Source organism: Pristiophorus japonicus, unplaced genomic scaffold (genome assembly GCF_044704955.1).
Source record: "Pristiophorus japonicus isolate sPriJap1 unplaced genomic scaffold, sPriJap1.hap1 HAP1_SCAFFOLD_635, whole genome shotgun sequence".
Lineage (NCBI taxonomy): Eukaryota > Metazoa > Chordata > Chondrichthyes > Pristiophoridae > Pristiophorus > Pristiophorus japonicus.
This window is the reverse complement of record NW_027254547.1, coordinates 90,772-115,169: the sequence shown is the minus strand read 5'-3', so window position 1 is coordinate 115,169 and position 24,398 is coordinate 90,772. Positions and strand designations below refer to the sequence as shown.

At 42.5% G+C, this 24,398-nt stretch overlaps 1 protein-coding gene across 1 annotated transcript in view; it reads left to right on the top strand.

Annotated features, from left to right (window-relative positions):
- The window catches only part of tdrd3 (tudor domain containing 3), a 183,378-nt gene extending 167,829 nt beyond the window's left edge, over positions 1-15,549 (top strand). The window contains exon 13 of the mRNA XM_070874000.1: positions 15,356-15,549. Within this exon, the coding sequence (XP_070730101.1) occupies positions 15,356-15,373 (18 nt within the window). The 3' untranslated portion in view covers positions 15,374-15,549. The remainder of the gene's footprint in view (positions 1-15,355) is intronic.
- The last annotated feature ends 8,849 nt before the right edge of the window (positions 15,550-24,398 follow it).

The following is a 24,398-nucleotide window of genomic DNA, read 5'->3' as shown; positions in this document are numbered from 1 at the left end:
ATACACCTTGAAAGGGAAGCCTCAGGCCTGTATGATTCAGTTAGTACTGTACCATCTGGGTTTTCATGGAACCCCAAGTGTAGATTTATTTTTTTAAATGTCCTGGGCTATCTATTAGACACTGTTTAAAGAAAATTAAAGTAAGACTTGTTGAAGCTAAAATGTGAAATAATTGAATAAGAAATAGGTTCCAAATATATAAATAGGAAAACACACAGGGAAATTTTAACCCCCAAGAGCGGGTGAGGCAGAGTTACGGTTTAAATTTTTTGAGTGGCAGCGCAAACCGGCTTCATGGGCTCACTTCTTGGTTTGAAGGAGGCACGTTTGGATGTCGGTGAGAAACCTCCCTGCTGAAGTTGGGGATTTAATAATGGCAGGCGAACAGGTACTTATTGGCACAATTAATGTCGTTAAGAGACGTTGATGAGGTGTTCGCAAATTGTGTTTAACTTGGCTCCAAATTTAACTTGTGCAGCATGGGTTCTTGGGGCTCGGGAAACAGAGGTGAGTTTGAGCAGCAGTTCAGGTCGGTATTTAAACTAGTCATTACCCCATCTGAATAAAAGCTCAAATTGCAGCTAATGTCTCAATCCCCTCCTGGCAAATGTTTGGCAGAGAGTGCTTGTGTGGTTACAGCTTTGAGGATTTTAAATTGACAAGATCAGGATGGGAGGTGCCTTGAATATGTTTGACATTGCATCAGAAGAGGACAACCATCACCATCCACGGCAGCGACTACATGCTATGATGGGATCAGCATGTTAACAAGAGAGGGGCTGAGGTGACAGGAGGCGCGACTCAGGTCACGGGGTTTATAGAGTGTCTCCGCTTCCTTGACCCCTCAGAAGAGCAGTGCTTCCATAGGCTGAGGTTGTCATGTCAGGTGGTGGCAGACATCTGCAGCCTCCTGCAGGAAGACCTACTCCCTGCTCGACCATTACCAGTGGCTATGAAAGTGACCACTGCATCAACCTTTTCACCTCCGGATCCTTTCAGGCTGCTATCCAAGACATATCCAGAATGCCCCAGCCGGCTACACATAAATTTATACGGCAGGTTACTGATGGATTATTTGCCAGGGCTGACAATTATGTAGATTACCCCTGTGATGACAAAGGCCAGAATGAGTGAGCACTCTGATTCCTGTCTCTGGCTGGATTCTCACAGGTACAAGGTGCCATTGACTGCAAACATGTGACAATCTGAGCACCACCACAGCAACCAGAAGTTTTTGTAAACCACAAGGAATACTCGTTGATCAATGTGCAACCACAAGAGGTTCATAATGCGGCAATCCAAAATTCCAGACCTTTGTTCCAGGAAGCTGACTTGAAGGCTGGCTCGTAGGAGATGAGGGATACCCCCTTTTAAACTTGGACCAGTGAGCATCAGGAGGCTGTTTAGTCGTAGAGATCATTGCATCCTATCTTGGTTTCATTCAGCAAACCACAGTTTACATCAATAGTCATTCCGCAGCAATTGAGACTGACGTCCATGAATAATTTCCCCTCTGTGCCCTGGGGGACACCCATGAGGAACTCCACCAATGAGGTGTAGGAGCGCTCCAACGTGAGCCACATGACCACCAGGTGTGTCATCAAGCAAGTCATTGAAATGTTGAAGATACGCTTTAGGTGCCAAGATAGATCTAGAGGCATCCTTCAGTACTCACCAGTGAGGGTCTCCAGTCTGATAGTGCTGTGCTGCGTCTGTCACAACATTGCACAGCAGAAGAGAGGATTGCAGATGGAGGACGATGAAGGGGCTCATCACTCGTCTATGGATGAGGAGAACAAGAAGAGGAGGAGGAGGAAAGAAAGGAAAAAAATACTTAGATTTATATAACACCATTTGTGACCTCCGGATGTCCCAAAGTGCTTTACAGCCAATGAACTACTTTTGAAGTGTAGTCACTGTTGTAATAGGGTATTAGAAATGCTAAGAGAGAGCACGAAAAATTCTTGGCTAGTAAAATTAAGGAAAACCCTAAAATGTTCTATAAATAGATTAAGAGTAAGAGGGTAACTAAAGAAAGGGTTGGGACTATTAAAGACCATGAGGGTAATCTTTGTGTAGAGGTGGGAGATGTTGGTAAGTTTCTTAACGAATACTTTGCATCTGTTTTCACAAAGGAAAGGGGAAATGCAGATACTGCTATCGAGAAGGAGTGTGATATTCTGGATTGAAATAAATATAGTGAGAGAAGAAGTATTAAGGGGTTTAGCAGCTTTGAAAGTAGATAAGTCCGCAGGCCCGGATGAAATGCATCCCAGGCTGTTGAGCAAAATAAAAGAGGAAATAGCAGAGGCCTTGACCGTCATTTTCCAGTCCTCTTTGGACTTGGGCATGGTGCCAGAGGATTGGAGGACTGCTAATATAGTACCCTCGCTTAAGAAGGGAGAAAGGGATAGGCCAAGTAATTACAGTCCTGCCAGCCTAACCTCAGTGGTGGGAAAATTATTGGAAAAAATCCTGAAAGACAGGATAAATCTACATTTGGAAAGACTAGGATTAATTAGGGACAGTCAGCACGGATTTGTTAAGGGAAGATCGTATTTGACTAACCTGATTGAATTTTTTGAGGAGGCAACCAAGAGAGTCGATGAGGGTAGTGCATACGATGTAGTGCAGATGGACTTTAGCAAAGCTTTTGATAAGGTCCTTCATGGTAGATTGGTCACGAAGGTTAAAGTCCATGGGATCCAGGGCAAAGTGGCAAGTTGGATCCAAAATTGGCTTCGAGGTAGGAAGCAAAGGGTAATGGTTGATATATACCACAAAATGCAAGGGACCCAGTTCTGAGCCCTGCGGAACCCCGCTGGAAACATCCTTCCAGTCAGTGGAAGGATGTTTCCAGCGGGGTTCCGCAGGGCTCAGTACTGGGTTCCTTGCTTTTTGTGGTATATATCAACGATTTAGATTTGAATATAGGGAGTATGATTAAGAAGTTTGCAGACGACACTAAAATTAGCTGTGTGGTTGATAATGAAGAGGAAAGTCATGGGCTGCAGGAAGATATCAATCTACTGGTCAGGTAGGCAGAGCAGTGGCAAATGGAATTTAATTCAGAGAAGTGTGAGCCCACTTTGGGAGGGCTAATAAGGAAAGGGTATACACATTAAGCGGTAGGCCACTTAATAGCGTAGATCAGCAAAGGGACCTTGGCGTACTTGTCCACAGATCCCTGAAAGTAGCAGGCCAGGTGGATAAGATGGCTAGGAAGGCATACGGAATGCTTGCCTTTATTGGCCGAGGCATAGAATATAAAAGCAGGGAGGCTATGCTTAAATTGCATAATACTCTGGTTAGGCCACAGCTGGAGTACTGCGTGCAGTTCTGGTTGCCGTATTATAGGAAGGACATGATTGCACTAGAGAGGGTGCAGAGAGGATTTACTCGGCTGCTGCCTGGAATGGAGAATCTTAGTTATGAGGACAGATTGGATAGGCTGGGTTTGTTCTCATTGGAACAGAAGAGGTTGAGAGAAGACCTCATAGAGGTGTACAAAATATTGAGGGGCCTGGACATAGTGGATAGTAAGCGTCTGTTTCCATTGGTGGAGGGGTCTATTTTGAGGGGACATAGTTTTAAGGTGGTTGGTGGAAGGGTTAGAGGGGATTTGAGGGGGGGCTTCTTTATGCAAAGGGTTGTGGGGATCTGGAACTCACTGCCTGGAAGAGTGGTGGATGCAGAAACCCTCACCACTTTTAAGAGATGGTTGGATGGGCACTTAAAGTGCAGTAACCTGCTGGGTTACGGACCTAGAGCTGGTAATTGGGATTAGATTGGATAACCTTTTGTTGGCCGGCGTAGATATAATGGTAAGTACTGCAGGGAATTGAATACGACCAGGGTTATCTCCTGGAGTAGTTTTGATCGTCTGGATGGGTTGGAGAGGAATTTTCCCAAATTATTTTCCCTAAATTGGCCTGGGTTTTTGCCCCTCCCAGGAGATCACATGGCTCCGGTTGGGGTGGAGTGTAGAATGTTTGTGTAAGGAGTGTCGTAATTTTGTGGGGCGGACTGGTTGGGCTGGGTGCTCTTTACCTTTCCGCCATTGTTCATATGTTTATATATAACCTTCAGGGCTGCTGACCGAGGGCCGTGCGGCTCTTTGTCGGCCGGCATGGACACGATGGGCCGAAATGGCGGCCTCCTGCGCTGTAAATTTCTATGTTTCTATGCCATGTAGGATACGTGGCAGCCAATTTGCTCCCAGTAGGCAGCCAGAAACAGCAATGTGATAATGATCAGATAATCTGTTTTAGTTATGTTGATTGAGGGATAAATATTGGTCAGGACACCAGGGATAACACTCCTGCTCATCTTCGAAATCGTGCCCTGGGATCTTTTACATTTATCTGAGATAGCAGGCGGAGCCTCGGTTTAGTCTCATCTGAAAAAGATGGTACCTGTTACAGTGCAGTATTGAGGGAGTGCTGGGCTGATGTGTCATCTGAGGGAGGATGAAAATGGGGCACTTATCACCGGAGTAGCTGCTTACATTGCTGCCAGGGCTGCTGTAATATCACGAAGGTTCATCTAATGTGAAACCTAAGAAATTAAATTCTGCTGTCTGCTCCTTCCACTGGGAACCTTACCCTGCCTTTTGCACAAAACAGTCCTTCAAACAATCATTCACCCTTTGCACATCTGCCCAGTGGGTCCCGTCATGTATTGGCATTCATCATGAAACAAGTGAAAGGAAAAGTTGACTTAATGGGCAAGACGTCGTCCCTGCCCTGGGCCAGCACCACATTTCTCCTACCACTCTGCAGACCAGCTTGGTGGAGATCAGTGACGCATTAAGAAAGCTAGGTCTCAAAATAGTGTCCTGGACTTAAATAAAGGTAATTACAAAGGTGTGAAGGCAAAATTGGTTAAAGTGGACTGGGAAAATATATTAAAGGGCAAGACGAGAAAAGCAGTGGCAAACATTCCAAGAGATATTTCATAACTCTCAGCAAAGATATATTCCAGTAAAAAACAAAGACTCCCTGGCCAACTAAGGAAGTAAAGGATGGTACCATATTGAAAACAAAGGCATACAATGTTGCGAAGAACAGTGGAAGGCCAGAGGATTGCGACATTTTTAGAAACCAGCAAAGGACGACTAAAAAAAATGATAGAAGAGAGAAGATAGCATATGAGAGTAAACTAGCAAGAAATATAAAAACAGACAGTAAGAGGTTCTACAGGTATATAAAAAGGAAGCGAATAGCTAAAGTAAACGTTGGTCCCTTAGAGGATGGGACTGGGGAATTGATGGGAAACATTTTGTATCAGTCTTCATGGTAGAAGACATTAAAAGCATCCCAATAATTGATAATCAAGAAGCTATTGGTAGGGGGAGGGAACTTAAAACAATCACTATCATGAGAGATAAAGTACTAGGCAAACTAATGGGACTAAAGGTGGACAAATCCCCTCTGGACCTGATGGTCTGCATCCTAGGGTCTTAAAAAATGTGGCTGCAGAGATAGTGGATGTATTGGTTATAACCTATCAAAATTTCCTGAATTCTGGAGAGGTCCTAGCAGATTGGAAAACCGCAAATGTGGAGCCCCTATTTAAGAAAGGAGGGAGACAGAAAGCAGGGAACTATAGACCAGTTAGCCTAACATCTGTCATTGGGAAAATGCTAGAGTCCATCATTAAAGATGTAATAGCAAGTCATTTAGAAAATCAGAATGCAGATAAGCAGAGTCAGCATGGTTTTATGAAAGGGAAGTCATGTTTGACAAATTTTCTGGAGTTCTTTGAGGATGTAATGAGCAGGGTGGATAACGGGGAACCAGAAGATGTGGTATATTTGGATTTCCAGAAGGCATTCAATAAGGTGCCACATAAAAAGTTACTGCGCAAGATAAGAGCTCACGGGGTTGGGGTAATATATTAGCATGGATAGATGATTGGCTAACTAACAGAAAACAGAGTGTCGGGATAAATGGGTCATTTTCAGGTTGGCAAACTGTAACTAGTGGGGTGCCACAGGGATCAGAGCTAGGGCCTCAACTATTTACAATCTATATTAATGACTTGGATGAAGGGACCGAGTGTAATGTAGCTAAATTTGCTGATGATACAAGTTGTGTGGAGGATGCAAATAATCTGCAAAGAAATATAGATGGGCTAAGTGAGTAAGAAAAACTTTGGCAGATGGAGTATAATGTGGGAAAATGTAAGGTTAGCCACTTTGGTAGGAAAAATAAAAAAGCGTATTATTATTTAAATGGGGAGAGATTATAAAATGCTGCGGTACAGAGGGATCCGAGGGTCCTTGTACATGAAACACAAAAAGTTAGCATGCAGGTACAGCAAGGCAAATAGAATGTTGGCCTTTATTGCAACGGGAATGGAGAATAAAAGTAGGGAAGTCCTGCTACAACTGTACAGGGCGTTGGTGAGACCACTGTGTACAGCTTTGTTCTCATTTAAGGAGGATTATACTTTCATTGGAGGCAGTTCAGAGAAGGTTCACGAGGTTGATTCCTGAGATAAAGGGGTTGTCTTATGAGGAAAGGTTGAGCAGGTTGGGCCTATACTCATTGGAGTTTAGAAGAATGAGAGGTGATTTTATTGAAACGTATAGATTCTGACGAGGCTTGACAAGGTAGATGCAGTGAGGATGTTTCCCCTCGTGGGGGAATCTAGAACGAGAGGGCATGGTTTCAGAATAAGGGATCGGCCATTTAAAACGGAAATGAGCAGGAATTTCTTCTCTGAGGGTTGTGAATCTTTGGAATTCTCTACCCCAGAGAGCTGTGGAGGCTGGGTCATTGAATATATTTAAGTTGGAGATAAACAGATTTTTGAATGATAAGGAAGTTGAGGGTTATGGGGAGCGGGCAGGGAAATGGAGTTGAGGCCAAAATCAGATCAGCCATGATCTTATTGAATGGCGGAGCAGGCTTGAGGGGTCAAATGGCCTACACCTGCTCCTATTTCTTATGTTGTCCAGATCCTGCACAACTTCCATATTGTTCACATATTGACTATCTCTTCAGGATTGGCTATGCTGCCAACTGGCTGAGTAACCAGCACATTATATTCTCTAGTCAGCATTCTGGCTAATTTATTACCGTATTCCTCAGGTTGATTCTAACACTATGGGCCCAAGTTTCCACATGATTTGCGCCTGATTTTTAGGAGCAACTGGTGGAGAACGGACTATCTTCGAAATCGCAATTCTCCACATTTTTTTTTCTGCAGTTCTAGTCAGGTAGAACAGTTCTACTTTGGAACAGAATTTTTTCTTCAAAAGTCCGGCCACTGATTTCAAAGTTTCCACAGTGAAAGCGTACTCCAAACTAAAGTAGAATGGAGCAAGTGAAGATTTTTGTAGAACTGAAAAAACCTGTTCTACACATTAAAAAATCAGGCGCAGGTTACAAATTAGGCGTCCAGAACGAGGTGGGGGGTGGGGGGGGGGGAAAGGAACTCATTAAATTCTACAATCAATCCTTATTTATACTTCTACAAATATTATACAAATAAATCCAACCTGAATAAACATTTATAAGCAAAGAAAAGATTAAATAAACCATCTTCCTACCTGTGTGAAAGTGCTTCAGCCATCGTTCGAAGGAAACCGCCGTTTGTTGCCGCGCAGGGGAGGGAGGGGAAGGAGACAGCGGCTTGTTGCCGTGGAGGGGAGGGAGGGGAAGGAGACAGTGGCTTGTTGCCGCGCAGGGGAGGGAAGGGAAGGAGACAGCGGCTTGTTGCCGCGCAGGGGAGGGAAGGGAAGGAGACAGTGGCTTGTTGCCGCGCAGGGGAGGGAAGGGAAGGAGACAGCGGCTTGTTGCCGCGCAGGGGAGGGAGGGGAAGGAGACAGCGGCTTGTTGCCGTAGAGGGAGGGGAGGGAGGGGAAGGAGACAGCGGCTTGTTGCCGCGCAGGGGAAGGAAGGGAAGGAGACAGCGGCTTGTTGCCGCGGAGGGGAAGGAGACAGCGGCTTGTTGCCGCGGAAGGGAGGGAGGGGAAGGAGACAGTGAAAAGGGTAGCCTCAGTGCTGATGTGCTGATGGCAATGTGGTTTTATTAAAAAATGTTCAAAAATTAAACAGCTGCAAAGAACTACAAAAATGGCCGAGTGCCAATGGTTTTTTCACACTGAGCATGCGCGAACGCTTCAACGCGCACGCGCAGCGTTGCCGGCAGGAAAAAAACTAATTTAAATAGTACCCGCCCCCTCCCACTTACAAAATCGGCGCGAGTGAAGGCTCCGCCCCCCTGGGCGCCGCGCCAAACAGACAAGGAGCTACTTTTCTGGCGCCGTTTTCGGTGCAAAAAACGGGCGCCCAGCTCGGGGGGTCGCCCGTTTTTTATCCTGTGGAAACTTGGGCCCCTTGGGCTGGATTTTCAGTTTTGCTGTTTTTGGGGCAAAAATGGAGGTGGGGCGGGACATTTACCGTTCGATTAATGTTTGCGCTTTGTGAAGCAACTTTTGTCATTTGGGCTTTGCGCCGCAGTGCAAAGGGAGGTGTTGTATTAGTTTTGCGACGCAAAAATGGGATCCTCGCCATCTTTAGTGTGGGGCCGGAAGCGCTCCGAGAGAGGCCTTGGGAGGGGGAGAAAACAAATTCACAAAAACATTCCAAAAACTTTGCCAACACCCTTACCACACAAATCGCTGCAAAAATATAAAAAAATGAAAACTGGAACTTACCTTTTTTGCAGTTTATCCAACTCACCGCCGCCGGCAGGACTGCACCGCTGTGTTTTCCCTGGCGGTCATCGCGGGGTACGGGTCGGGTGATTGCTGAAACTTCTACCGGTGTTGCAATGCGAGCCGTTGCACACCTGGCGCAGCTTTCCCTGGCGGTACTTCAACTGTATGTGGTCCTAACATTTCCTACATTATAACAGTGACTACACTTCAGGAGTACTTCATTGGCTGTAAAGCACTTTGGAACGTCCTGAGGTCGTGAAAGCCGCTACATAAATGCAAATATTTTTTTCTTACTTTAGCTCTGCCCACACAGACTATATGTAAAAGGAAACAATATTGTTCTCTATGAAAGCTTATTCTATCATAGTGACTAAATGTCCTGTTAATGTTATTAGAAACCAGAAAGGAGAACCACCTTTGCTGCTCTTCCTATTGCACTCCCTAGTGCCACTTTGTATACCTCTCCATTTCTTTGAGCCAGAGTACTCCACTTTACAGGAAGGCAATCTAGTGGATTGGTTGTTTTGTAACAAGTGACTGTGAGCTAGAGGATTGTGCTGTGTACTTCACAGGTTATTTTTATTCCTCTTGCCGTCACCTCTCCCACCCCAGTTCTGTGTGGTAGTTTCTTCTGGGCAGAGGGAGGATGTGCAGCCAAGAGACTTGGTGAACAGTGAGGTGTAGAATGTGTAATTCACTGGGGTTGTGGAAGAGATTCCATTCAGCCGGGACAGTTTGGGGTTTTGTCCTTGATACTTTGTAGTTCCCAGAGTTATGGGAGTGTTTCAGCCCACCTTGATATATAACATGGCCATCCTAAAGATGATCAGCCTTGCACAGATTATTAAGATGGTACAAACAGAAAACTGGTTAGCTACAGTCCACCTAAAGGATGAATATTTCCATGATTGGAGAAACAAGTGCTTTTAGGGTCAATATCAGGGGTATATATTACTAAGTACCACCATCCAGCTTTTTTACCTCAGCGATCAGGATTTTCTTTTATAACCAAGTGCTTATTTATGTCAGTAGTCTTTATTTAGTAGAGGGGCTTGTATGTTTATCCATAGCTGGATGGCAAGGGCAACCTTGGCAAAAGTATGCACAACTTCCCTCCATTTACAAAATTTGGGAACAGATGACAATGATTCTAGTGATCCTGTCTGAGTACAGAAAGATCTTTTCTTGTACCTTCTGATATTCAGTGCTGACAACCTCATCAGGATCCTGTATAGCGAAGACTTGCTAACTGTGATTGAAGAGTCAAATTTAGCATGGACTCATTTAGTTGATGGCATGGTTCTTGAAAAGACTTCCTTAGAGGAGAGAGTGTTCTATCAAGCAATTGTTATAACACTAGTGACGTGTGATAAAACTCCCACACTTATAATGCCAATTGGAGATGCTTTGTCTACAGGAGTTAAACTCACTTGAACCTATTAAGGTTGGTTCTGACAGTGAGTATTTTCTATCTTGATGGATAGAAACATAGAAACATAGAAAATAGGTGCAGGAGCAGGCCATTCAGCCCTTCTAGCCTGCACCGCCATTCAATGAGTTCATGGCTGAACATGAAACTTCAGTACCGTCAGTGTCCTCGCCCAGGCCAGCATCAAAGCGCTGACCACACTTGACCAGCTCCGTTGGGTGGACCACATCGTCCGAATGCCCGACACGAGACTCCCTAAGCAAGTGCTCTACTCGGAACTCCTACACAGCAAGCGAGCCCCAGGTGGGCAGAGGAAACATTTCAAGGATGCCCTCAAAGCCTCCTTGATAAAGTGTAACATCCCCACCGGCACTTGGGAATCCTTGGTCCTAGACTGCCCTAAGTGGAAGAAGAGCAACTGGGAAGGCGCTGAGCACCTCGAGTCTTGTCGCCGAGAGCATGCAAAAACCAAGCGCAGACTGCGGAAGGAGCGTGCGGCAAACCAGGCTCCCCACCCATCTTTTCCTTCAACCACTGTCTGCTCCACCTGTTACAGAGGCTGTAATTCCCGGATTGGACTGTACAGCCACCTGAGAATTCTCTTTTAGAGTGGAAGCAAGTCTTCCTCGATTTTGAGGGACTGCCTATGATGATGATCTTGAAATTCTACTAATGAGCAGTAAGTAAATTCAGTAAGATTTCAAGTTGCTGCAGCTTAAGTTTGGTGTGGGAAGATTACTCAACTGCCAGTGCACACAATTTTCAACCTCACGGAGGTTGAACATCTTTCAAAAGATCAACAAGGTTATACTAATGATAAACAATGACTTTTAGCATTGCCATTTTTGTCATCACTTTTCATATATTTATAGTTTACATTTCTGTTCGTTTCAGTATGACAACACTGAAAGCGAATGTTGAGCAGTGTAACGTAATAATCCATTTACTTGGGATTTGAGCCCATTTACTGAAGCAATTCACTCAGTGCCCTAAACAATACTACAGCCTCATAAACGTAAATTTGAAAGAAAGGAAATTCGATATTAATATTCAATTTAAGATTTGTATTCATGTTTGTGTTTACGAATAATGATGAACAGGAAAAGACCCTCTGGTCCATCGAGCCTGTCCCATACAATTGTGTATCACAATATATTTATGTTCCACCCTACCCAAAAACCATGTGTGAAAAACCAGGCTAAATTTGGGAAATTCTTTTCCAACCTCCCAGGTGATCCAAACTCGTCCAAGAGATCACTCTGGCCATGAATTTGTTGCAGTACCTACCATTTGTCAGAAGTGATCTCTGCCCTAGCCACAATAGGTCCAGCTCTCACTGGAAGGAATTTAGTGAATCGACGGTCACTACATGAGGCTGTTCCAGAGGTCCACTATTCTCTGGGAAAAGAACCACCTAGCAGCATCTAACCTATATCTGGCCTCGTACAACTTAAAATTGTTACCCCATGTCCTCCAAAACCTATTTATTTCTAACATTTTCCCTTTATCATCTGTAAACTTTGATCAAATCAACCCTAAGTCTACGCTTTTCTAAAGTGTAGAGTCCCAACTCTTTTAGCCTACCTTGACAACAAAGATGCTTCAAACTGGGAAATTAGACTGGTGGGCTTCCTCAAAACATTGATACCACCCACCATGTGGGCACAGTGTTCCAAGTGATGCCTGACCCAAGGTCTTGTATAAGGACAAAATAGTATGCCTCGTCTTGTGAATTGCCATAAGAATGCACCCTATCTGCTCTAGCTATCACTTCACAGCATTGCTCATGTACTTTTTAGAGATCTATGATCTAGAACGCCTCGATCACTTTCTTTTTCCACCTCCTTTGATGCTTTTCCCTGAAGGGTGTATGTATGTTTAGCATTTGCCCTGCCCATATGCATAACATTGCACTTTTCTAAATTAAACATCATTTGCCAGTCATGAGCCCGATTTCCCCAACACATCAAGATTCGCCTGAAACAGTAGAGCATCTCCTATAGTCCTAACATTCGCACAGATCTTGGTATCTTTGAAGATCAAGCCCCCAACACCTACATCTAGATCATTAATAAAAATGGTAAAGAGCAACAGTCACAACCCCGATCCCTGTGGGGCAACACTGGTGACTGGTGTCCAAACAGACCCAATCCATCTACAACTACTTTCTGCCTATGGCCTTCCAGCCAATTCTCAATATATTAGCACATACTTTGATCTTGTAGAGAAGCCTCTTGTGTGGCACCTTATCAAAGGTTTTCGAAGTATTAAGTGGAAAATATCTACTGGGCTTCCCACATCCACCATCTTGGTGACTTCAAAAAAAATACAATCACATTTTCAATACATAATTTCCTTTTTATGAAGCCATGTTGCGTGTCCCTAATATACCCCTCTCTGTCCAAATGATTATATATTGCATTCCTAATGATTTTTTTGAGCATCTTTCCTATGACTGAGGTCACACTAATGAGCCTATGGTTAGATGGGTCCATCATGTCTCCTTTTTTAAACATCAGGACTACATTACCCTTCTTCCAGTCGATGGGAATCATCCCAGAGTGCAGAGAGTTATTAAAAATACGGGTTAGGGGCTTGCACAGTACATGTCCCTTCTCCCTGAAGACCCTCGGGTGGATATCATCCAGCCCAGCTACTCTTATCTATTTTCAGGTTCTTAATTCTATCTCAAACAATATGTTTATCTATGTTAATATTTTATTCTTAGCATCATTAAATTCTAACAGTTGAGCATCAACTTCAAAAATGAAGAGCGATGCAAAGTACTCATTTAATATTTACACTATGGCCAGTGAGCCCTTTGTAACCTATTTTTGAATATCCTTGAATGGTTTGGGCTGCTGCTTAAAGTTTTGTTACTATTAGTTGATTTGTGTTAAGTGGCTCAACTGTTCTCTCCAGGCTGAGCAGGATGGTTTAAGGGGAAGACAAATGAGGGTGGTGAATGATATGCTGAATGATGGTTCTCAGTTTAGTGCCATGACTGACGACATTTAAATTTTTAAAATACATGTTACAGATGCATAGCAAATCAGTCAGTATCCGAAAGAAATGTTTCTTTAACCTTTCTTTACTCTTTCAGATGTTGACTGACCTGCTTTGCCTCTCCAGTATAGTATTTCTGTTTCAGTTTTCTAGAATTTGTAGATTTTGTTTTTATCTCCATTAAATATTAGTCATTGTTATTTTGTTCTGGCTGAAACATGCAACATAAATGTTTTCTGTTTTATAATATTGCTTATTTCAGTTTGGTGCTTTTAAAGTAGCTTGAGCTACTAGGATAATTAAGGTGAAAATCCAAGATTTAGAAAAAGAAAGGAAGACTTGTATTTATACAGTGCCTTTCACGACCACCGGACAACTCAACGCGCTTTATAGCTAATGAAGTACTTTTGGAGTGTAGTCACTGTTGTAATGTGGGAAAAGATAAAGAAAAGGAAAGCTTGAACATTTAACCTTTCAAGACTTTTGCCTGTTCCAGAAACTTCTATGCGCCCTGGATTAGTCACTTTTGTTTTAAAATTTCAGCTTTCACAGCATGGTGACGAAACAAATCCTATTACATTAATAAAGCTTCTCATATCGGGAGATGCTATACTACTGCAATTGTCCTTTACTCGGAAAATATTTTTGATCTTTTTATATAAGAAATGTTAAATCGTTTTTGCTTTTCCAGTAGTTGCTTTTTCTCCTTTTTACTCTCTCTTCAGTTTTGCACAAACTATTTTAACAAAATTTACATGATTCATTACTATTGATTATATTTTTTGCAAATAAGGTCGCTGCACTTAATTTAAACAAAAAATGAATTATTTTGTGAAGTTCTTTGGGATGTTTTGACAGGAATTCCTTTCAACTGATGTTATTTTGCGATTTTTATTATCTTGTTTTAACCTACCCAATTTAAAATTTCACATTATTAAATATTTGAATCTGTATTACTTTTCAGTTAATTTATTGGTTTTATTTAATTTGTTTTGCTGTGCATCCTTCTTTCAAAACCGTTGGGACTAATGTAAGTTTAAACTTACGTATCATTAATTGCTGCAGATGCCTCCCAAGATTAGATTTTGCTGAGTTTGACTTCATTGTATCATTGGAGTGACCAAGTCAATCTGTGATGCTAAAATCTGGCTGAATTACTAAGCTGCCAGTGATCGAAGTTGGCACAGGCAGTTGAGCATTGCTGAAAGACGTTTCATCAGTGGTGCTTGGGTTAAAAGAATAAACTTGAACGTTCCAGAAGGAATGTTCTACTTTTAAATTAAGATCAAAATTTGTTAAGTGGATGCTAACTTACCAATTATATTTATATTTGAATGCATTGTTGGGCACTGCAGTTGCTGAAGTAATACAAAACAAATGGCTTAGTTCTGTGCACTCTGCCTGCCGTGATTGGTTTGTCTAATATTTTTTTTCTTGTCTCAACGTTGGTGGCTGATGTTGGGTTGCAATTCATATTTAAGCCTAAATGCTGCCAGGCTAGTTGACTGTGTAGGGTATTATTCCTGATCCTATCCTCACCAGATGTCAACGCCCACAAATTTGGAGCACAAGGCAGTTGTAGCAGTTGTAATAGCAAGAAATGTTTTTATCCCTCATTATTCCATTGCTATCATGTGAAGCAACACATTATTGATTGAAGAGAGTGGCATACAGGGATAAGCAAATGTTTCACAAAAAAAATTGGAGGTAATTGCTGACCAAACTGATAACCATTGGTGAGAATGGAAAGGGGGACGGATACTAATGCTCATGACTGCATATCAGAAGTTACAACTGTATTGGTACAAAGCCTGAATTAAATGGAAAAGAACATTTATTCTGTAATGAAACTGTTTTACTTTCCAATTTGTTTTGGAGTTAAATCTAAGGTTACAGCAACCAGATACTGAAGTATCTAATTTCTGGTGAACTTCATTATACACACCGTTTAAATAATTTGCATGTAAATTGTGATTAATTCTTTTAAAACTGTGCTCAAATGTTCATTTTACTGGTTACCCAAGATTCTTAATGCAGGATAGTGATATCTGTCCACTGCAATTTTCATCCTTTTAAGTGTGGGACTGACTTATCAAAATCTGCCAGTTGTTCACTGCTTGAGCTTAAATGTAGGACTAAATCACATTGAGCATAGAGTAATACGCGTTTCATTTTGGATTCATTCAGTAAGCTAGTTGCACAAAACTAGCTACAGCAGGTAACATTTTATTTTATTCGCCATATTTTAGAATCCCCTAATGGAGTGAAGGATCCCGAGTGTTCGACCATATCGGAGTGTGCACCGACGATTGCAGCCTTCAAGAGATGACCCAATTTCACATCACAGCATGATTGCTCTTTAAAAAAAAACTTGAATCACAAATAGTGAAAAATGTATTAAAATGTATTATCTGCAATAAAAGTTTTATACATTTTGTCACAACTTCCTCTGTTCTCTTGCAATTTCTCTTCTGTTGTGTCTGTTAACATACAAATGTAAACATTACCAAAACAGTTGAGGTGTATTTACCTGAGAAAAGTATGGCTTACTGCTTTGTATGGTTCTGTAAAATTCAGTATCGAGGTCTGAAATTGAACTGAGTTGCTTAACCTCTTGGTCAGATCATTCAATGGGTTCATATTTTGATACCTTGGTTGCTGTGATCTGTTATATACAAATAGCTAAGTAATTGTTTTATAGTTTATCTCTTTCTCGTTCTCTTGTTTCTTTCTTTTTTTCTTTCTCTCTTTCTGTATTTCTTTCTATCTCTTTCTTTGTCTCTCTCTACTTCTATTCCGTGGTATTTCTAACATTCGAGAACATTCACCCAGGTTTAATAGGAAGGAATTAGAGCTTGGGATGCTTTTTGTTCCAGATTATGTCTTGTGAGTTGGAATTTAATTCCTAAACCAAGTGCCAAACAAGATTTGGTATTGTAAATAATTTGCTGTTAATATATTTGGTACACGACAGCATTGTTTGAAAAGCATTCTTTGAAACATTTTGTTTTATATAAAAATTTACTTGTATGTGGTTTAACCGTTGTAAACCTTCTATAAAATTACACTTCTTAATTTTCCAAATACTCAGCAAGCGTTGTCTGGTTATAGTTTAGGGAGTGAATCGTAGCTCCCAAACCTTGGAATAAAAGCAAAGTTGCCTTTGACACGGTTGACCACTATCCTCCCAACGCCTCTGCACCGCCGTCCAGCTGGGTGGGACTGCACTCGCCTGGTTCCATTCTTCTCTATCTAATCGTAGTCAGAGAATCACCTGCAACGGCTTCTCTTTCCGCCCCCGCATCGTTACATCTGGTGTCCCCCAAGGATCTATATTTGGCCTCCTCCTATTTCGCATCTACATGTTGTCCCTTGGCGGCATCATCCGAAAACACAGTGTCAGTTTCCACATGTAAACTAATGTAGGTCTCGACACCTCCTCGGTCTCTAAATTGTCAGACTGCTTGTCCAACATTCAGTTCTGGATGAGCAGAAATTTTCTTCCAATTGAATATTGGGAAGACCAAAGCCATTGTTATTGTCCCTGCCACAAACTCCGTTCCCTAGCCACTGACTCCATTCCTCTCCCCAACTTCTGTCTAAGGCTGAACCAGGCTGTTCGCAATTTTGGTGTCATATTTGACCCTGAAACGAGCTTCCGATCACATATCCGCAGCATAACTAAGACCGCCTATTTCCACCTCCGTAACATCGCCTGTCCTCCACCCTTGCCTCAGCTCATCCGTTACTGAAACCCTCATCCATGCCTTTGTTATTACCTCTGGACTTGATTATTCCAATGCACTCCTGGCTGGCCTCCCACATTGTACGCTACGTAAACTAGAGGTGACCTAAAACTCGGCTGCCCGTGTCCGAACTCGCACCAAGTCCTGCTCACCCATCACCCCTGTGCTCGCTGACCTGCCTTGGCTCCCGGTTAAATAATGCCTCGATTTCAAAATTCCCGTCCTTGTTTTCAAATCTTTCCATGGCCTCGCCCCTCCCCTATCTCTGTAATCTCCAGCCCCACAACCCCCTGAGATGTCTGCGCTCCTCTAATTCTGCCCTCTTGAGCATCCCTGATTATAATCGCTCAGCCATTGGTGGCCATGCCTTCTGTTGCCTAGGCCCTAAGCTCTGGAATTCCCAGCCTATACCTTTCTGCCTCTCTACCTCTTTTCTCCTTCAAGACGCATCTTAAAACCTACCTCTTTGATCAAGCTTTTCGTCACCTGCCCTGATTTCTCCTTATGTGGCTCGGTGTAAAATTTTAAAATCTCCTAATACTCCTGTGAAGTGCTTTGGGATGTTTCACTTTGTTACCTGCACTATATAAATACAAGTTGTTGTACTCCAGACTTCCTGGTAGATGAGCTCAGTGATCAAACTGATGTAAGTGAAATCTGTCTGTTGTGAAATGTTCTGGTGGTTGCAGAGTAGCCATTAATTTAAGGTTATTCTGCAAAGGCCAGAGTTACAGATGAAGATGTGAATTACGGTAATGCTTTACGGTAGATCTGACTGAAATAAAAACTCCTTGGGGGGCTTTGAGGCAAATAACCATAATCTGAGACTTGCATTAATTTAAGTATAGTATCTCTAATTAAAAAGAAATTCCTTTCCTTGCCCAAAATATGTTCCCGTTTTTAAATTGTGTTCAGATTATATTGTCAGAAAGAAACTGACAAATGTATTTAGTCACAAGTTTCAATTCATGTGAGTTCATGTAAACTTTCAACTTGTTTAATACATAAACAGTAGCAGTGACCACTGAATAAATGTATTTATAATGTACACAAACAGTAAAGGTTAAAGTGGGTATTCACATGTTTTTTAAATTTAAGAAATAAAATTAAATGTTTTACAATGCCACAAATTACTATCATCTAGTATTCTATAAATTCAAATTAATTACATTTATTCCTTCAGTTAGGAATTGGAAAGAATCAAGACTAATCTGAAATTTTGTTCTCAAGTGAACTCTAATGACCAATGTTGAATGTTCATGGGTTTTGTTAGATCTGGTTCAAAATTGGTGATTATTAAATTATTTTTGAGTTGGACACGAATCACTGGGGAAGGATGAAAGATATTACACGAGTAAAATATCTCCTGTCTGCAGCATTTATATGAAATCTTACATTCTGTGAGCGTTAATATTTTTCTGCAGTGCCAACAATTCTGTATTGCTGTATTAACCATAACAATGTGAAATTTAAACTTGTGCTTAACCATACATTGCATTCCGTTTGAGACAGTGCTGAATGGAGAAAGCTTGACATTTTCATGTTGGTGATCATCCATATAAGCAAGAAGAATGTCAATTCTAACTTGCAAATGCTGCTGGATTTTTGCTTCTCAATTTCATTTATTGGTTATATTGAAAATGCTTAGAATTACTCACATCTTCATTTCACTGTTAAGAAATTAAGTCAGATGGTTAAAAGTAAATTTCTGTTGAGCTTTACTGATAATTTTCTTATCGTTTGTTTTGCAAATAGCCAATAACTCGGTTTGGTGTTGTGATGACATATTGCATTCTAAAATAAAAGCAGTATATGCTAAAAATGCACAGCAAATTCTTCAACATTAGAAGGAAAACATGGCGTACCAGCCCTTCTTGTCAGATAATTTTGTTTGCTGCTGTGCTGCATCTGGAAGTAGTGGGCTGCCTATATTTTCATAGTTGTCACTCCACTTCCTTGATGTCATGATCCAAATTACAAACTTAATATCGGCATCCTGCAGTTTGATATGGATGAGCCTTGACATTTTCATTTTTGGGGGGGGAAGGGGGAGAAATTGGCTGTAGAATGACCTTGGGCCATTTTGTGCACCTCCCAAGTAATAAATACAGGGCAATATATAGATAGACCACTGATCGGTCACCCACTCAGGTAGGGGAGTTTTCTGTGCTAAAGTTGCAAGGAATATAAATGGACCCAACAACACCCCACTGGAATCTTAAGGCCTGCAGAAATTCTGGAGAAATAGTGGACGATCGGGAGAATCCCTGTGGAAATTAGTGGTGCATGTCTATCAGCATTCTGTAAGTGAACAACGTCATCGCTTAATGTGTGAAGTATCTTAGCAGATTTTCACTGAACTTCATAAGGGACTTCAGATACCTGGGCCCCGATATTAAGCCAGAGTCAGAAACGTGACGTGCGAGGGTGTTGGTGGGCAACGAACCTGCAGCATCCGCGAAATGTAGAATCCTGGCTGATTTTAAAGAAAGAAAGGCTTGCAATTATATAGCGCCTTTCATGACCACCGGACGTCTCAAAGCACTTTACAGCCAATGAAGTACTTTGGGAAGTGTCGTCACTGTTGTAATGTGGGAAACGCGGCAGCCAATTGCACAAGGCGAGCTCCCACAAACAGTAATGTGATAATGACCAGATAATGTGATTTTGTTCTATTGGCCAGGTCACCAGGGATAACTCCTCTGCTCTTCTTCGAAACAGTCAGATGGATGTAAAATATCCCATGGCAGAGAGCAGAAGGGACCTCAGTTTAACGTCTTATCTGAAAGGCGGCACCTCCGACAATACAGCACTCCCTTAGCACTGCACTGGTTTGTCAGCCTAGATTTATGTGCTTAAGTCCCTGCAGTGGGATTTGAACCCACAACCTTCTGACTCTGAGGCAAGTGTGCTCCCCCACTGAGCCAGAGCTGATGCAAAGCAACCAGCTTTCACTAAAGTGAAGCTTCTGAGTTCATCAATGGAATGATGTGTCTCAAAGTGTGCCGTCCACCTGCATGATGCAATTTCACAGCCATTATTTAAAGGCTCAGTTTATCTCTGCAAGGGAGGCTGAGGGAAAGTACTGGAAATTATAAACAAACTATGACAATTGGAAAAATGTCTTCCAAGAGAGTGAAGCTGACCCTGTGGTTCAACGATGCTGCCATGAAGGTAATGCTCGGTGTGAGGGCAAGAAGGAATATGGTATTCCACACAAGTGAGAAGAAGATGCCTGTTGTCACAACCACGATCATGGATTGAGGTGGCTGAGGGAGGCAGAAGCATGCTGCCAAGAACCAGGATTCAGTGCAGGAAAGGTATCAATGATCTGATTAGGTCAGAACACATCCTTTACCCATCTCCTGCAATGCATCTCCTACCACTTTTTGTCTATCAAAGACCATTCACACCACTCCTCACCTCTGCATCTAGCCTCACCACCAATCACAATGATCATCTTCACTCCTTACACATGCTCATCTGCCATTTCTTTCACTGCTGCCAATGACAACATCCTATTCTCATCTCTGACCTGTTCGACACGCACCTGCTCTCAGCAAACCTACTCCAATCACACTAGAAAATTTCCACAAAAGCAAGTACATCCCGACTTCTTTTACATCTGCCTGATTCTCACTTTCACTGTCGGCATTACCTGAGAAAGAGGAACATATCCTTGCTAGCCACTAATAACGGTGCCTTACCCCATTTCTAGGAGAAGAGAGCGCAGAATACCAGGGAGAGGGCCAGGACCAGTGGAGGACCACTTGAGTTCGTGGAAGTCACCTCGGCAAAAGAGAGGGCACTGAATATAAGCGGCATCTCCAGCATCCTGAGCATTTGTGATGGCGAGGTTGGCTGAACAGGGTGATGGATTTAACCTTACACCACTCATCTCCCATGACCAACTGCCCTTTCAGCCATCTTGAACACATCAACCATTATGGTCAAGTGCTTCATTGGTGATGTTGGTGGACAAAGTAGATTGGAGCTTCTAAAGTATCCTCTCCAGTCTGCTCTCCTGAAGACCAGCAGGATTGATATGTCGCTGCCCCAAGGCAGGGTGGTTGACAGAACAGGTGCTGTATGAGCAGGCCTCTCAGGATGTCAGTAGATTCATCCATTGCCACCCACTCAACTAATACCCGACATGATGCCTGAACTCCAGCTCTGGCAGAAGTCCAGGAGGAACCGTCAGTAGTTGAGCCCTCACTGGTTTCAGCACCCAGATGATGTTGGCCGTGAACATCTCAGCAGCCTACCACTCGAGTTGCACGTCATAATTAGTAGAACTCGGAAACGAACAGCTAGAAAGATCACTTGGCGTTAACACATGGGTGCTGCACTAATTGGTTAAGATTTGGTTTCTGGCGCACCTTAAAACTTTTTTCACTCTCGTGTCCTCCTTTCAAGGCAATTTCTCTGTCTGGTTTTTACGTTATGGGTGTGCAAGTCTGATCAATATTTTCAAAGTGACAACTTGGATTTTGGCAAAGCAATGGAGTGAAGGTTGCAGGTCTGTGTAAGGGTCTGGTCACGTCCGTAGAAATGACAGATTTTGTATGTGAAGCACCGAACTGTGAGAACATCCCTTGCACCTTGGGCGGCAAGATGATCCCGCACGTTGTGTGCCTTGTCCGCCATCTTCCTCCTCGCCATCCTCTTCCTCATTAGATGATGTTCCTGCAGGCCAACTTCCTCCTGCACCTTCAGTTCTCTTGGTGAGTGATGTTACTCAGGACGCAACATGCCACAGTTATTCTGAATACCTTCGCTAGTGAGTACTGCAGGGAGCTTCCAGACCTATCAAGGCACCCGAACTGCAACTTGAGCATCCCAATCGCCTGCTCTGTTGTGGAGTGGTGCTGTTCCAAAGAGGTGTCATCAGCCGTGGTAGAAGCGGGTGTCCCTTATCCCCAAACAGCCATCCTCCAAGACTGGTGTCAGATGGATATTAGACTGGCATAATGTGTAGGTATCATGGCAGCTCCTTGGGTATTGGACACAGACATGCATGAACCTCTTGTGGTTACACATGAGTCGAATGTTCCATGGAGTGGAAGCCTTTGTGGTTACGAAGAGACTCCTGGATGGTTGAGGGATGCGCTAATAGCTGCGTGTGTGCAGTCTCTGGCACCCTGCGCTAATGGAAAGACAGCCAGAGCAACAAACCCCAAATCTCTCTCCGTCTGACTGTTGTCATCAGTTGGAAAGGAAATATATCGACTGGCATTTGCAAATAACTAATCGGTCATCTTAATGCAGTTGTAAGTGGCTGACTGCGACTTGAATGTAACACGCCCAGATGTGCACCAAATGCTTAAATGATATTTTAGTGATAAGAGCTCGAAGGTATTTTAAAGTTGGGCAGAAAACAGTGGGACACCACACCCCTCGTGCCCCTCCCAATTTGTTCTATAACTTTGTTGTTTTCCTTTTCATCTGTAACTTCTACAGATCTTCCTGTATAAACAGATAGAGGTATGGGAATATTACTGTGTGATTCTGCAACTGCAAATTGTGCAATATTTATGTTGTGCAGAAAATGCCCAATTGTTTACTTGTTGCAACAAAATGCTTTTTAAAAACAAATGTCAATATGGTAAAATTATATTTTGCATGCAACACTTAGAACACAAGTGTTTCATATGCCACCTTTTGGCTTTATTGAAGCAACATGCAAATATGCAAATATATATAGTTTCTAATTATTGCTTGTTACGATCTGTTGACAACTTTCATTGAGTTATTTTTGTGAGTGTTGCTCAAATATCTATATCTGCAGTGTGCTATTTGCCTGTAGCTGTAATGTTGAATGTATGTACACAAGTTGCCACCCTGTGCTATTGGCAAGCAGCTTATCTTTAAAAATTGTAAACTGCAGTATAATTGTTGGGACTGTCCTGGCATTTGTGACCATAAGGATTAGAAGAATATCATAGCATCAACTAAATTAGCACTGCTTTTTATATAACAATTCTGTGAACTTTTAAAGTGATTCTCCCTCCACAGATGCTAACTGACGACCTGAGTATTTCCAGCATTTTGTTTTTATTTAACTTTTGAAAGTTGCTTGTTTGCACAATATCCACTTTATTATCCACTTTATTATCCACACATTAGTGCTGTCAAATAAACATTTACATATTAATATCCATTCAAGCAGCAATACAGTCATTAACGTCCGATTCGGAATCCTATGATCAAAGGCATTGGAATAGATTTTTGACTTTACTACTTGGATCACGTGGATGTAGCACAGAAAGGAAAATCTAGCTGGAGGATTACATGCCCCTTATAGATCTATGTATGTTCCTTCTAATTTTAATTGAAGGAAAATTTGACAGGTTCTGGAAGGGGTGTGCAATCATTCAGTCACATTTTATTTTATGCGCTCTGCCTTTCATGCACTGCGGGAAAGGGGATGGAAGCAGATTCAGTGGTAACTTTCAAAAGGGAATTGGATATATACTTGAAAAGGAAACATTTGCAGGGCTATGGGGAAAGAGCAGATGAATGGGACTAATTGGATAGCTCTTTCAAGGACTGCATAGGCAGGCTGGGCCATCTGGCCTTCTGAGCTATAAAATTCTCCGATAATGCCCAGTTGATGGAGATTAAAATCTACCTCCATTTTAGGATGTGACTAGTACATAAGAACATAAGAATTAGGAACAGGAGTAGGCCATCTAGCCCCTCGAGCCTGCTCTGCCATTCAAAAAGATCATGGCTGATCTGGCCATGGACTCAGCTCCACTTACCCGCCCGCTCCCCATAACCCTTAATTCCCTTATTGGTTAAAAATCTATCTATCTGTGATTTGAATACATTCAATGAGCTAGCCTCAACTGCTTGGGCAGAGAATTCCACAGATTCACAACCCTCTGGGAGAAGAAATTCCTTCTCAACTCGGTTTTAAATTGGCTCCCCCGTATTTTGAGGCTGTGCCCCCTAGTTCTGGTCTCCCCGACCAGTGGAAACAACCTCTCTGCCTCTATCTTGTCTATCCCTTTCATTATTTTAAATGTTTCTATAAGATCACCCCTCATCCTTCTGAACTCCAACGAGTAAAGACCCAGTCTACTCAATCTATCATCATAAGGTAACCCCCTCATCTCCGGAATCAGCCTAGTGAATCGTCTCTGTACCCCCTCCAAAGTTAGTATATTCTTCCTCAAGTAAGGTGACCAAAACTGCACGCAGTACTCCAGGTGCGGCCTCACCAATACCCTGTATAGTTGCAACAGGACCTCCCTGCTTTTGTACTCCATCCCTCTCACAATGAAGGCCAACATTCCATTCGCTTTCCTGATTACCTGCTGCACCTGCAAACTAACTTTTTGGGACCAGGTCCCTCTGCACTGCAGCATGTTGTAATTTCTCCCCATTCAAATAATATTCCCTTTTACTGTTTTTTTTTCCCAAGATGGATGACCTCACATTTTCCGACATTGTATTCCATCTGCCAAACCTTAGCCCATTCCCTTAACCAATCTAAAAGTGTCACCTAGGGATCTGTACTCGGTCCTCATCATTTCACTAT